The 15,022-nt window shown below is 42.4% G+C and overlaps 1 protein-coding gene across 4 annotated transcripts in view; it reads right to left on the bottom strand.

Moving 5' to 3' along the window:
- Positions 1–15,022, bottom strand: part of DNM1 (dynamin 1) — a 254,922-nt gene that overhangs the window by 169,408 nt on the left and 70,492 nt on the right. For all 4 annotated transcript variants that reach the window (XM_082262794.1, XM_082262793.1, XM_082262792.1 and 1 more), the window contains exon 2: positions 6,327–6,400. In XM_082262794.1, coding sequence (XP_082118920.1) covers positions 6,327–6,400 — 74 coding nt within the window. The remainder of the gene's footprint in view (positions 1–6,326; positions 6,401–15,022) is intronic.

The raw sequence follows: 15,022 nt of genomic DNA, 5'->3' as shown, positions 1-15,022 counted from the left end.
ATTTTTGATTTAATACTGGTCCTTTAAATTGTATATATATCATTTCAGAAATGTACTATTATAAGATCGATATCAAACTGACTGTATTTATCTACTTTTTATATCTGTTCTTTAAATATGTAGGTATAATTATGCTCCAACTGTGGCCTTGTTTTTACTTTGGATTTATGTATTATTATGTATATGATCTTAATTATCCAGCTTATGCCTCTATTGCGCTGATAATTTGTCCCGTATTTGGCCATGATGTTGAAGCACCGCTCTTCACTTCCACAAGAGAGAGAGCGATGTGTAGTCATTGCGCATGCGTGAACTTCCGGCATGTCGCGGGGTCAGTGCGCACACGTGAAACAGAATTATCTCACTAGATTGTCACTCTCAGCATATAAATTCTCCCCAGCACAACCGCTCAGTTTATCCTCTAGAGTAGACCAGATACATGGAACTGCGAGCAGTTGGAATTGTTTTACCTGTGTTTATCTATTTTAATAAATGTGAGTGCATTTAATGTAGCCTGGGGTATTGTGATTTATTGAAGAAATTAACCCAGGTACTGCACTATAGGAGGCAATTTTCTCTTTTTTATATATTACCCTGGAGGTGTTTGGAACCATTTAAGAATCTATACGTCAGAGGTTTTTCCTGAATCTTGTTGTGTTGACCCCCTGTGGGTCTCAAGTGGAGTTGGAGCCATTTAAGAATCTATACGTCAGAGGTTTTTCCTAAATCTTGTTGTGTTGACCTCCTCTGGGTCTCAAGTGGAGGTGAGCATTCACTGCACCTGATGTTTGGAGCATGTGAACAAAGGAGTGGATTCACATCATGTGTTTTGTTGGGACGCACATCTTTTTATTAGAGACTTTTTTCTGTTTTTTGCACCTAATAAAGGAGGACTATTATTCGGTTTACATTTAGGCTTTTGGTGTTATAGTGCACCTTATATATATTTTTTTTTGTTTTGTTATCATCAGCACCTTTTTTGGTTTTGTGTATGTTTTATTTGTGTATACCTCTACATAGTGTATGGTTTATCATTGGGTTAGCAGTGCTATTTCACATTTTTTCCTTTTAATTTAAACACTACAGATATATGTGCTTAGTTCAAATGTCATGACTGGGGTTTACTACCACTTTAACATTTAGATTCTTTAAAAAAACCTGGATGTAACACTATGTTCCACAGGACATTAACGCAGGATACACACTATACAACTTTTGTTAGATTTCCTTTAGATTTACCTTCAACTATGTAGTGCAGGGGCCTGCCTGATTGCATACAAATTGAAAGTGTTTAGATTTGACCCCATATTATATGGTTTTGGTAAATCTAAAGGAAAAAATATAAAGACAATTGTATAGTGTGTATGGCCCATTAGTCAGAGAGTTTTCGATTGCCTTAGAAGAACAGAAAGTAATTGCTGAACTTGATGGCCATGTGTCTTTTCTCAACTTGACTAGGTAACTATATCTATTAGAAAGGCAGCACCTATTTTTTCTGAAACTCACAATACTTTATCAATAATACAGTGTAACTTGTAATTTAGCAGGCCTATGTAATTAGAATATCGCACCACTTGCCCCTTGCTGTAGTGACCTCATTTCCGCACCAGGTTGATCCTAAAATGTTTAACATTTTTTAGCTACTTTTTTTGATAGCATAAAAACAATGATAAACTGGGTCAAGCATTTACATCCATGGCAGTGCCAGTTGTCCAAGTTGCCTGAAGGTGTTTGAGTTATGCTTGCATGGCCAACTACCCTCCTATGTCTATATGCACGCTTGTTTCCGAATGGTTCTTCCTTCCCTAGTGAAACAACAGCCAATCATCTGCCTATCACGTTGTTTCATGTACTGAGAATCCTGTAAATCAAAATAGCACTTGCCTATCAACCAAGAGACAAACTGAAATAATTTCCATCATCTCCATAAACACATTTAATACAACAACAGGGCTTATCAGGCACCAGGCCACAAAAGACAAATCTAGCAAATTTCCTGCTGCTATCAGCTTCGGACTGCGATAGCTTGGCAGATCGATGACAAGTATCCTATAGTTAAAAAGCCATCAATTACAGCAGTATTTATAGAAAAAAGGACTACTAAAGTGATATATCCTGTCTATTGTCTTCTGTGCAGTTATGCTGAATCAGGAAAGGAAGAGCTTACTATGTATAGTAAGCCGGAGAAATAGAGTAAAAAGTTAATGAAAATTAGCTCCAAGTAGAAAAACTCAGGCAACAAAATCTTTCTGTGTAGTCAGGACTAGAACTTCCGTTTTCAAATCTAATCTAGATAAATTATAGATTCAATTTCAATATTCACTAAGAATGGGTTTACACCTAATATGGATGCAGCTCACAGCAGGGGTCCGATGCTTCCCTGTTCTCCGTTTTAGGGACGAATCAGGCCTGAATTTTTGTCTGAATTCGGACCTGAAACGAAGCCAAAGACGTACAGGACCCCTGCGCAATCTGCTTCGCAGCCCCCCCGGAGATGTGTGAACTGGCTCCATTGAGACTCCTGTCATGCGAATTGGATGCGGAAATCCGCATCCAATTCGCACTAGTGTGAACCCAGCCTGAACAATCCATTTTCAAACTCAATTAAATCTTTAAACAAGTCTTCATAAACTGTATACGTTTTGGGAACTTTGTCTTCAGGGCACCAACCTTGCGATAGACCCCATTACTTGTTTGCTTGGTTTAATGAGACACTATACTATCGCTCGTAGATTCATTGCACGCAAATGGATCTCGCCCTGATCATCCCCTCTGTCTGAATATATAACAGATCCTAACTGCTCTATCTCATTCGAAAAACACACCTACTACCTTAGAAGAGCCATGCAAACATTTGGTGCCATGTGGTCCTAGTGGATAGAGTTCATGCACCCTACACTTTCTTGAGTCTCTAGGAGACATTTTGGTTGTTTAACATTTCTGTACCTGGATGTACTTGAATATATCTAGGCACTGTTAAGCTCTGTGAACCTAAAGATTTATATGGACACTGTCAGCTTCTGACCTCCGAGTTGACCGCTCCTTTCTGTATCTCTTACTGCTGTCTGTTCTGCCCTGCGTGGTGGGTTGTTTCTATGTTGTTTACAAAAAACGTAAAAACACCTTTCCTTTAATATAATCTGATAAAATATAAAAGGTTTGGGAACTTTTAGGCTGCATTCACAGATGAGCGTAGCGTTTTACCGCATTTTTACCGCAATTTTTACAGCGATTTCCAGGCATTTTTTCAGGCGTTTTTGGAGGCAGGCATTGACATCTATCAAAAACGCTGGTAATCAGCCCAAAAAGAAGCTCATGTACTTTTTTCAGCTACAGGCGTTTTGCAAAACACTCAGATGTGAACAGGGGCCATTTAAATGAATGGAGTTTTACTTGTTGGGCGTTTTGGAACGTTTTTTTTGAGCGTTTTTGGAGCTGAAAAACACTCAAAAACGCCCAGGTGTGAATGGAGCCTTAGTCTAGGAAGCAAATACTCAACTGGCCCCCTTCATAGTTGAAAAAAGATTTCCGTGAGCTTAAGGCTCCGTTCACATGTCAGCGTTTGGATCGCGGGCAGAACCGCCGCGGTTCCGCCCGCGATCTGGAGATTTATTGCAAATCACGGGACGCCTAGCGTTGCCCGTTGATTTGCAATAGCCCCCCAAACGCCGAGCGATGTTGCCGCGATTTCCGCCTGCCGAATCGCGGCAACATCGCGCAAACAAAATCGCGGGACGCAATACGCTCCAAAGAAGCTCTTGTACTTCTTTGGAGCGTATTGCGTCCCGCGATTTTGTTTGCGCGATGTTGCCGCGATTCGGCAGGCGGAAATCGCGGCAACATCGCTCGGCGTTTGGGGGGCTATTGCAAATCAACGGGCAACGCTAGGCGTCCCACGATTTGCAATAATCTCCGGATCGCGGGCGGAACTGCGGCGGTTCTGCCCACGATCCAAACGCTGACATGTGAATGCAGCCTTATGTGCGCCACTCAAAGTGTGCCATGGCTTCTCAATGATTGGTGGCCATGGTGTGTGTATGGTCTTACAGAACATTGTTTATTGTACCACCTTTTGAAGATGCATAACAAACATATATGAATAAATAAGCACACCCATTTTCACCCTTTTTTTTTATCACAGCATGGACTTTCATTGCAGCTCGATGCATTTGGTCACAAAATATCTCAGAGCCATAAAGGAAGGTAATGCTTAATGTCTTTTGTCTGCATGTGATTGCAGGTCACAGGGAGCAGACACTGTAGTTCTATAACATGTAGCAGTTGTCACTAAGTGCTGGCTCTGCTCCAAAAGATCTCTAAATAGGGCAGCATTTCTACTTAGGGCTACAAGTCCAATATGTGTATATAAATCTTTGCCTCCATCCCAGTCTTCCCCTGATGCCAGGTAAGTCATAAAATGTAGGCGCCTTTAACACCAGGTGGACTACGATTTGATGAGAAGGGGACCTGTCCGCTGATCCCCTTCTGATCAGAGCACAGCGGAAGGATAACAGGTTCATGTCTGTTCAGTTTATGCAGAGCGGACACAGACAGAGCCCGCTCTACTCTATGGGTGGCTGGGAGAAAACAGACTTCGCTATCTGTTTACACCCAACTGTCCACCAATTAGATTCGCCTAGATCAAGGGGTCTTCAAACTATGGCCCTCCAGTTGTTCAGGAACTACAATTCCCATCATGCCTTGTCATGTCTGTGAATGTCAGAGTTTTACAATGCCTCATGGGATGTGTAGTTCTGCAACATCTGGAGGGCCGTAGTTTGAGGATCCCTGGCCTAGATGGACACAAGTCAGTTAACACCCGCCGGTCCATAGGGGTGAATGGAGAGTCTGATCAGATCCGCCTGAAAAACTGACGGCGGACCTGATCAGACCCTTCATGTGAAAGAGGCCTTATAATATTTTCAGCTATTAAATGCCTCTCCTCCGCTCCTGTAGGAAAACACATGGATTGTTGAAGACATATCATACACAGGACAAAATGTGTTTGTGGGATAGTAACCCATATTGGAGGTCACAGTCAGAACCCAATCTTCTCCCAAGAAATCACAGCTTGCCTGGTCTGTATGCTAACATTAATTTTCTGCATTTGACTGTCCAGCTAGAAAAACTGCTGAAGTTGCTGGTATATTTACCGTATCTTCTTAACGGCCCCAACTTTATGCCTACAAAAAAATGCATAACAGTGCTCCAAGCTTCTGAGTACCACTCTCTCCTTTAGCTTACCACCTAATGCTACAAAGAAGCATGTAAGGGATGTTGCACAGCACAGAATCATGTAACAAGATACAGAAGTCCAGCCCTGAGGCACCATGAAAAATACATACTGGTGTCTTTTTACCACCATTTTTCTTTATACTAGCAGCAGAAAACAAGTAACGCAATAACTCAGGGGTGCACTTAGAGCCTAATGCAACAAACACTTTTAGCAATTAAAGTCTAAGTGTAGCTAAAACTAAAAACAGAAAAATCAGCACAAGGGACATAACTTGCAGTCAGTAGGATGTATCCCTTGTGTTGATTCCTCTTCTGTTAGTAGTAAACCTCCTCTGTCCTGCCCCCTCGCCCACTGACAGTCCTGTAGTTGTATCAACCTCAGCCTCACAGGAAAACTACAGCAGCAGGGGTTAATACAACTCATATCTTATCAAGAAACCCCAACTATGCCCCCCTTTTGCATTTATAGAAGCTATACTACAGCTTCTATGAATGAAACATATCTATGAACCGAGTGGGTAGAACTATCAATCATCCACCCATCCTCCATTCATAGATCCTGGGACATTCATAGAAGCTGTAGTACGGCTTCTGTCAATGGAGCAGCTGGGCAGAAAAACAGCTGTGGCAGTAAAGAAGCATTCCAGCATTCAGCTCTGAGACCTGGGGGACCCTGTCATTCTGCCTAAAATTTTCAGATCCTGAGCGGTTTTGAGCTATGCAATTGTATCCAGACAGACTTCATGGACATCTGACTTTTGATAACAAAGTTTATTTTTGTACAGAGTTTTCGTAGCTGCTATTTAGGGATTGCTAGAGAGCTGTGACATGCGAGAGGGAACAATAAAGAGCCTAAAATGATTTCTATGTTACAGCTTTTATAAAATGGGATATCAAGAGGAATGGGAAGGATTTACTTTTGGATTTAGAAACAGCACTGCTACATCATAAAGAGAACCTGACTTCTTACAACTAGTTGTGATTTATGCTGACCTTGGTCACCCCAGGAATAGCCAGAATGTATCAAACACAGATCACATACAATAGGATGATGTCTGGAAAACACATTGCACAGTTGGTATTTTGCTCACCTGTAGGGCAAGTGACCAGCTGAAGGACAAGAGGTCTACGGGTAACAATGCCAGATCCACGGGGAAGAAAATCCCTGAAATAATAAAATAAAGGGTTAGTGATAGAATCCACCACAACATACCTCAGACAAACCCCCAAAGGGCAGGACACTGTGGACTGTTACTGGAGGGCAAGGGCAAACAAAATAAAAATATACTTTTACATTCTTTATTCAAATACGATTTATAGATACAAATGTGTACTTTCCTGGTAAAATAGACAATAATAAATCCTTAGGCCTCTTTCACACGGGTAATCCGCCAGGCGGTCTCCGTTTTTCTCAGCGGCGATCAATTGGCCAATCCCCGCTGAGCAGGCGGATGATAGCTCTGTCTTCGCTTACTAAGCAGAGACGGAGCGGTCAGATCCCCGCTCTCCTCTACGGGAGATCGGATGAAACAGTCCGCCTGTCCGTTTTGATCCGATCCCATCCTACAGATGGAGGGAAAATAGGGTTTCAATCCGTCCGGATTTCACGGACAGGATCGGATAGCAGCGAATGTCAGCGGACATGTTTTCACTGACATCCGCTGCTCCATAAAGGTACATGGAGCAGAATCCGATCAGGTCCGCCTGAAAAACTGATAGGCAGACCAGATCGGAAAGCCTGTGTGAAAGGGGCCTTATTCAGTATTATGGAATCTCCTGTGCATAAACTGTAGCCTCCAAATATATAAAGGGGGTCCCAGTCAGTATAGTTGTTGCCTCTACGCGTTTCACAGGGTAAATCCACTTCCCCAGGAGGACTTCAAGTGGTGAGAATCTGAATAATCCTAAATATAGACAATATAACCTTTATGCCTCATGCACACATGACTTTTATTCTGGCTATTGACATTAATTACTGTTCAAGTGCTAAACCTGCCTAGCTTTAACACGCGTTTACAAGCATCAATTGTTTTTTTCTGCCCAAACTCTGCTGCTCCTGGACGCACTGCCAGACGTTTTTTTTCTCTGCCTCCAAACTCCCCTGCCACTAAATGCTCCTAAAATGCTGCTATAGGTGCATGAACAAAAACTAACATGTAGGAGAGTTTAGCAGGAAAAAAAAATGCAGACGCCCCTAAGAACAGCTTTAAAAATGTCCAGAGTGCATGAGGTCTTAAGTACATGCATCCAAATAAAAATAATATATACAGTATATATATATATATATTGTGAGGGATTAGCTCGGTGGCGGGTGTGGATGACCCCTTGGGGGGGTTCGTTACACAGGGAGATAGACGAGAATTGGTTGCAAACAACAGTGTATGGTTTTATTCTTGCAATTTTCTTCACACAAGTGCAAGCCTCAAAAACATCATACTTCAAAATAAACATAAAATAAAACAAACCCTTGCCACTGTGGGCGGCTACCTTCTCACACACAGGAACCTACCTAAGGAGTCTGTCCCCAACCTACTGTTGGGCAGACTTTGCTGATCCTACAGCAAACACTCAATAGTCCATTTATTTTCTCTTCACACAGAAAATTTCCCTTTTCTCTTCACATAGAAAACATCCATTTGTTTTTCTCTTCACATAGAAATAGTCCATTTATTTTCTCTTCACACAGAAAATATCAAAGACCTCACCTTGAGAAGTCTTCAGTCTTTTTACCCTCCTCAGCGCACATCGCTTCAGGAGGCATTCCTCTCCTATGCTCACACAGCTTCAGGAGGCATTCCTCTCCTATGCTCACACAGCTTCAGGAGGCATACATCTGACTGTCCTCCTCTACTCACACAGCGTCAGGAGGCAGCAATCAATAGACTTCCTCTGGACAAATTATAGAGGCCTTAATTTCCTCATTCTGAATAGCTAAAGGTTTTTCAACTTCCTTAAACCTTCCTGCTGGCTACCTTTGCAGCCGACACCCTATAGTAATTGGTGAATTGTCTAAACCAAGCAGAAGTGTATCTCCCATCTGTGACAACACTCACAGATTTACCTGACTTCCTGTCACAATATATATATATATATATATATATATATACACACACACACACACACACACACACACACACACAGATATTTAAATAGGTTTATCAATCTCTACAGAAACATTGTATTAGTTTACTCATTGAAGTTGACACTCCACTCCACCACTACTCCAAACAGGGAAAAGCACCCACCAATAAAACCCCTGGGGGGGGGGGGGGTGAGAGCAGGGGACGTCAACATACCACAACATGAACACACACCAAAAGATTTATCAAAACTGGAGTAATGAAAAAAAAAAAGTTTCACGTATGCTCCAGTATTCACAAACAAGCTTACAGTATGTGACTTTTATATCTGCAGGTATAGAAGCTTCTTATGTTACATGCAAATTGAAACTTTTCCTGTAAAAGTTGATTTTGGCCCCACCCTCTCCCATCCCATGAGCTTTCCTATTGGCCATTTCATGTAATATGCAACCTTACTAGCATTAGAAAGGCTCAGAAAGTGCAAGCGGGAAGGGCAACCTTGACTTTTAAAAAGAACAACAGGATTTTATTTCTTTTGAACATTTAGTAAATCCAGAATAAATACAGTATACTGTACCCACTGAAAGTATCTGAGGCCAGATTTACATCTACGCATATGCAAAAACACATGCTGAAAGTATAAAGGTATTAGGGAGGCTGGGGGGATGCTGCTGCACACAGAAGGTTTTTTACCTTTTTGCATAGAATGCATGAAGGTAAGAAACCTTCTGCCTTTAGAATCACTTTAAAAACATTTGAATTTGGAATAAATGGACTTTACTGAACGGAAGTCATATACTGTACACTGCTAGAAATTAATTTGTAAAAAAAAAAAATTCCATCCTGCGCCTTCAAATTTTCTTGTCGCTGTGGTTGAAAACAAACTTCAGTTTGACCTACTAATGACTACAAAAAACAAACTTTCTTAGAACATTTTTTCCTAGGGATTTTCTTTCAAAATTTTACCCATCTACGGCCAGCTTAAGATTTTTGTTGTTGGCCATATTAAAATTTAGTTTAGGATGAATTCTAACCTGAGGACAGCCCTGATCATGTTTTACGCTGTACCTGCATTACCTTTGGTGGATTCCTGTAATGTAACTTTATATCTTGTATTCTTTTGCACAAGGTAATGTCACTGGGCTGACTGTATCGCAGGGATCTAATTTCCATATCACAGGTACTAGTTACTCCTTTTCATTGAGGGATGGTATCCTTACAAGTCACTCTGCAGCTGACTTGCTGGCCTTAAAAGGAACCTGTCTTGACAGAAATATGGGAGCTCCCATTTCTGACTTGTGCATTCTCCATGGCTGGCAGATCAAAACAAAAGGTGCGCAACATCTTTTTTTTTTTCAATGTCAAAAAGTTTTATTAATAATTTGCACAGATGTACAGTCAAGAATATTGGAAAGTACAGAACCGTATATATTAACCACTTGCCGACTGCCTAACGACGATTTACGTCGGCAGTCAGCCCCTCACAGGCAAAGTGACGTAGATCTACGTCGCTAGCCTGTGAGGGTCTAGGGAGCGAGCGCACGCCCCCGGAGGCGCGCTCCCGCTCCCGCGTGGTCACGGACCCCCCCTCACTCTGCGATCGCTGTTGCAGAGGGAGAAAGTCAGGCGGCTAGTGTAAACAAGCCGCCTGTCATTCTCCCCTGTGTAGAAACAATGATCACACGGTTATACTATGTAGGACCGTTGATCATTGTTCCTACAGCCCAAGCCACAGCCAATCACAGTTAGAATCACGCCCCTAGGGACACACACAGCCCCTCCCTCTAAAAAAAAGTTAACCCCTTCACTGCCAGTGTAATTTTACAGTAACAGTGCATATGTATAGCACTGATTACTGCAGTAATGTCACTGGTAACCCCAAAAGTGTCAGAAATGTCAGTCAAGGGTCCGATCTGTCCACCGCAATGTCGCAGTCCCGCAAAAAAAAAAAAATCGCAGATCGCCGCCATTACGCGTTAAAAAAAAAAACAACAAAAATGACAAAAATCTTTCCCTTTGTTAGTAAACGCGATAACTTTTGCGCAAACCAATCAAAATACGCTTTTTGCGATTTTTTTTTATACCAAACATATGTAGCATAAAACAAATTGGCCAAAAAATGTTAAAAAATCTAGATTTTTACATTTTTTTTTGGAATTTCATATAAAAAAATTTGAAAAATATTGCTATTTTTGCAAAATTTACGCTGTTTTTTTGTTTATAGCGCATGATCAAAAAAATCGCACAGGTGATCAAATACCACCAAAAGAAAGCTCTGTTTGTGGGAAAAAAAGGACGTCAAATTTGTTTAGGTACAGAGTCGCACGACCGCGCAATTGTCTGTTAAAGTCACTCAGTGCCGAATCGCAAAATACCTCCTGGTCAGGAAGGGGGTAAAATCTTCCGGGGCTTAAGTAGTTAATATATACAAACAAACTAAACAGATTGAAATAACCCCCTGGTGACACTAAGGATAGCATATAAACTTACAGTTAAAGCTAGCGCATAGTCATACATATGTTGCCCACATAATAGAAAAATAAAATATAATAATAGAACAATAAAATAAAATATAATAAATGGAATACAATGCTGTCTCCCCGTCTTTTGATAAGTATTTAGTGAAATCAGATAAATACATTTATGTTTATTATTCTCCAGAACAAATATGTACATTCCCAGTACAACCTCAGCCTAAACTTGCACGATCTTACAAACACATGTCACCGTACTTTTTTGGACACCCTCTATGAACATATATCAACTTTCTTAGGAGGAAGGGTGTTATTAATATCATTTATCCATTCTCCCAGATTGGGAGGTTGTGCTTGTATCCAATGATGAGCCACCAGTTTCCTGGCTATAGTTAATTTTTTAAATAAAGCTGCCACAGTCTGAATAGGAAATGTCTGCCATCATGGTGCAGAAGGAGGGTTGTTGTATCTGTACCCTTCCTAATATTGACAGCTATGAGGTGTAGAGAAGGAGGAGTGGCCTCACTTTGATTTGGTTTGAGTCCTTCCACATAAAATTGACTGTTAGGGTAAGGTGACCAGATTTTTTAAATGAAATCCAGGGATATTTTTTTTTTATTGGCAAATGGCACAGGACTACATAATACACAGAGCGCTGGGCACAGAACTGCATAATACACAGAGCGCTGGGCACAGGACTACATAATACACAGAGAGCTGGGCACAGGACTACATAATACACAGAGAGCTGGGCAGAGGACTACATAATACACAGAGCGCTGAGCACAGGACTACATAATACACAGAGCGCTGGGCACAGGACTACATAATACGCAGAGAGCTGGGCACAGGACTACATAATACACAGAGCGCTGAGCACAGGACTACATAATACACAGAGCGCTGGGCACAGGACTACATAATACACAGAGCGCTGAGCACAGGACTACATAATACACAGAGCGCTGGGCACAGGACTACATAATACGCAGAGAGCTGAGCACAGGACTGCATAATACACAGAGCGCTGAGTACAGGACTGCATAATACACAGAGAGCTGGGCACAGGATTACATAATACACAGAGCGCTGAGCACAGGACTACATAATACGCAGAGAGCTGGGCACAGGACTACATAATACACAGAGCGCTGGGCACAGGACTGCATAATACACAAAGAGCTGGGCACAGGACTACATAATACACAGAGCGCTGGGCACAGGACTGCATAATACACAAAGAGCTGGGCACAGGACTACATAATACACAGAGCGCTGGGCACAGGACTGCATAATACACAAAGAGCTGGGCACAGGACTAAATAATACACAGAGCTGGGCACAGGACTGCATAATACACAGGGTGATGGGCACAGGACTGCATACTACACAGAGCTGGGCACAGGACTGCATACTACACAGAGCTGGGCACAGGACTGCATACTACACAGAGCTGGGCACAGGACTGCATAATATACAGAGCTCTGGGCACAGGACTGCATATTACACAGAGCGCTGGGCACAGGACTACATGATCCACAGAACGCTGGTCACAGGACTGCATAATACACTGCGCTGGGCACAGGACTGCATAACACACAGAGACCTGGGCACAGGACTGCATAATACACAGAGACCTGGGCACAGGACTGCATATTACACAGAGCGCTGGGCACAGGACTACATGATCCACAGAACGCTGGTCACAGGACTGCATAATACACTGCGCTGGGCACAGGACTGCATAACACACAGAGACCTGGGCACAGAACTGCATAATACAAAGAGAGCTGGGCACAGAACTGCATAATACACAGAGTGCTGGGCACAGGACTACATAACACACAGAGTGCTGGGCACAGGACTACATAATCCATAGAGCGCTGTGCACGGGACTACATAATGCACAGAGCGCTGGGCACAGGACTGCATAATGCATAGAGCCCTGGGCACAGGACTGCATAATGCACAGAGCGCTGGGCACAGGACTGCATAATACACTGCCCTGGGCACAGGACTGCATAATACACAGAGCGATGGGCACAGGACTGAATCCGGTAACAAAACCAGGGCAGACTTGGTCCGGGGACAGTGTCCTCAGTCCAGGGACTGTCCCCGGAAACCAGTGACATCTGGTCACCCTATGTTAGGGGACACCTTTAAACAGCAGCTGGATTCAAGGGTTATTTTAATTGTACGGAGGATATGATATATGATCAGATCAGATGCAAATAATGCTTAACAGAGTTCTTTAGTGCAGAGTTCTTTAGTGCAGAGTAATGATCACATAGGTATGCATTCATCTTATCCATCTGCTATTTAATCAATATCCCTGGGATCATGTGTGTCCTTCCTCTCTACTGGAGCCCTGTCTAATCACTCTCTTCTTAATTATTCATGGTCAGAGGGCTGCCAGCCAGGAAACGGAAAGTTGAGCGTCATGTGTGATCTGGTTAGATAAATACACATGGACGGAAAGCCAAACAGAGGCATAACAATGCCCATGTCTCTTCTCTAAATCTTTGTTCAGTAACAAATATAGTGGACTGCCTATCAGCATGTTACCTGCTTGCACATTTCCACGCAGCACACCTTGTCTGCATATTTGCATGCAGGTCCCAATGCTATTGTGCAGGAAACAACATGAGGCATGTTCAAGTAATGACACTCGTTGCATTTAAAAATAATGTAAATGAATTTCAGAAATGCACAAGTTACATTAATTAGTGTTGTGTTTATATTTGCCTGGTAGGGTTGCCACCTCATCCCTTTAATTCAGGACACATATTAACTACTTGCCGACCGCCCATCCCAGATATAGTGTGGCGGGCTAGTTCAGCTGCGTGAATCGCCGTACCCATATGTCGCTCCTCGGGACGCGAGAGGGGAAGCTGATCTGCGGGGCCGGCGGCCACAACCGCCGCCGGGCACCCGCGATCACTCCTGGGAAGACAGAATGGCGGTCTGCTGTTGTAAACACTGAAGACCGTTGTTCTATCAGTCATCACAGGGCTCCTGTGTTCCTTCTACTTAGGAACACAGGTCCCTGTGTTGATCCAATAAGCCTATCCCTCTCACAGTTAGAAAACACCTCCTAGGCTCACATTTAACCCTTTAATTGCCCCTGGGTTAACCCTTTCCCGGCCAGTGTCATTATTACAGTAATTATGCATATTTTTAGCACTGATTACTGTAGTAATGTCACTGGTTCCCCCAAAAGTGTCAAAAATGTCAGTTAGGGGTCTGATCAGTCCGCCACAATGTCGCAGTCCCGCAAAAAATCGCTGATCGCCGCCATCACTAGTAAAAAAATAAATAAATAAAAATGATACGCAATAACTTTTGTGAAAACCAATCAAATACGCTTATTGGGATTTTTTTTACCAAAAATATGTAGCAAAATACAAATTGGCCTAAACTGATAAAAAAATTAGATTTTTTAAATTTTTATTGGAAATGTTTTATAGCAGAAAGTAAAAAATATAGTTTTTTTTTTTTTCAAAATTGTCGCTCTTTTTTTGTTTATAACGCAAAATCTAAAAACAGCAGAGGTGATCCTCTAAAAACCGCAGAGGTGATCCTCTAAAAACTGCAGAGATGATCCTCTAAAAACTGCAGAGGTGATCCTCTAAAAACCGCAGAGGTGATCCTCTAAAAACCGCAGAGATGATCCTCTAAAAACCGCAGAGGTGATCCTCTAAAAACCGCAGAGTTAATGCCACCAAAAGAAAACTCTATTTGTGGGGAAAAAAAGGACATCAATTGTATTTTGGTACAGTGTTGCACGACTGCGCAATTGTTAGTTAAAGCAACACAGTGCCGAATCGCAAAAAATGGCCTGGTCATTAAGGGGGCAAAACCTTCTGGGGCTGAAGTGGTTAATTACCACCTTAAACAGCAACAGGACCTGTGTAATTAATGTGTCTCCTGGTTTAAAGGGATGAGGTGGCAACCCTATTGCCTGGGCATCAGCTTTAAGACCCCATCCTCATTCGCACTATGATGTGTGGAGTCAGACATCACCCAAATGCCTGTTGCCCTACGCCCATACAGTAGCCCATTCCTTGCAATAGGATGCCCTACATGCAACAAACGTTGCAAAGCCGCTCATGCACCCTTTTGATATGTTTGTCTTGTACTTTTTGCATGGCACAGTTGGCGTGCAATTAACAATAAATGGCACGGAAAGCATGACAGCGTTCACACGTTGCTAAAGGTTTGAATGCAGCCTTA

Source organism: Pelophylax lessonae, assembly GCF_965119305.1.
Source record: "Pelophylax lessonae genome assembly, chromosome: 7".
In the NCBI taxonomy this organism is placed as follows: Eukaryota; Metazoa; Chordata; class Amphibia; order Anura; family Ranidae; genus Pelophylax; species Pelophylax lessonae.
The sequence above is the reverse complement of the archived record's forward strand: the minus strand, read 5'-3'. Positions and strand labels throughout refer to the sequence as shown.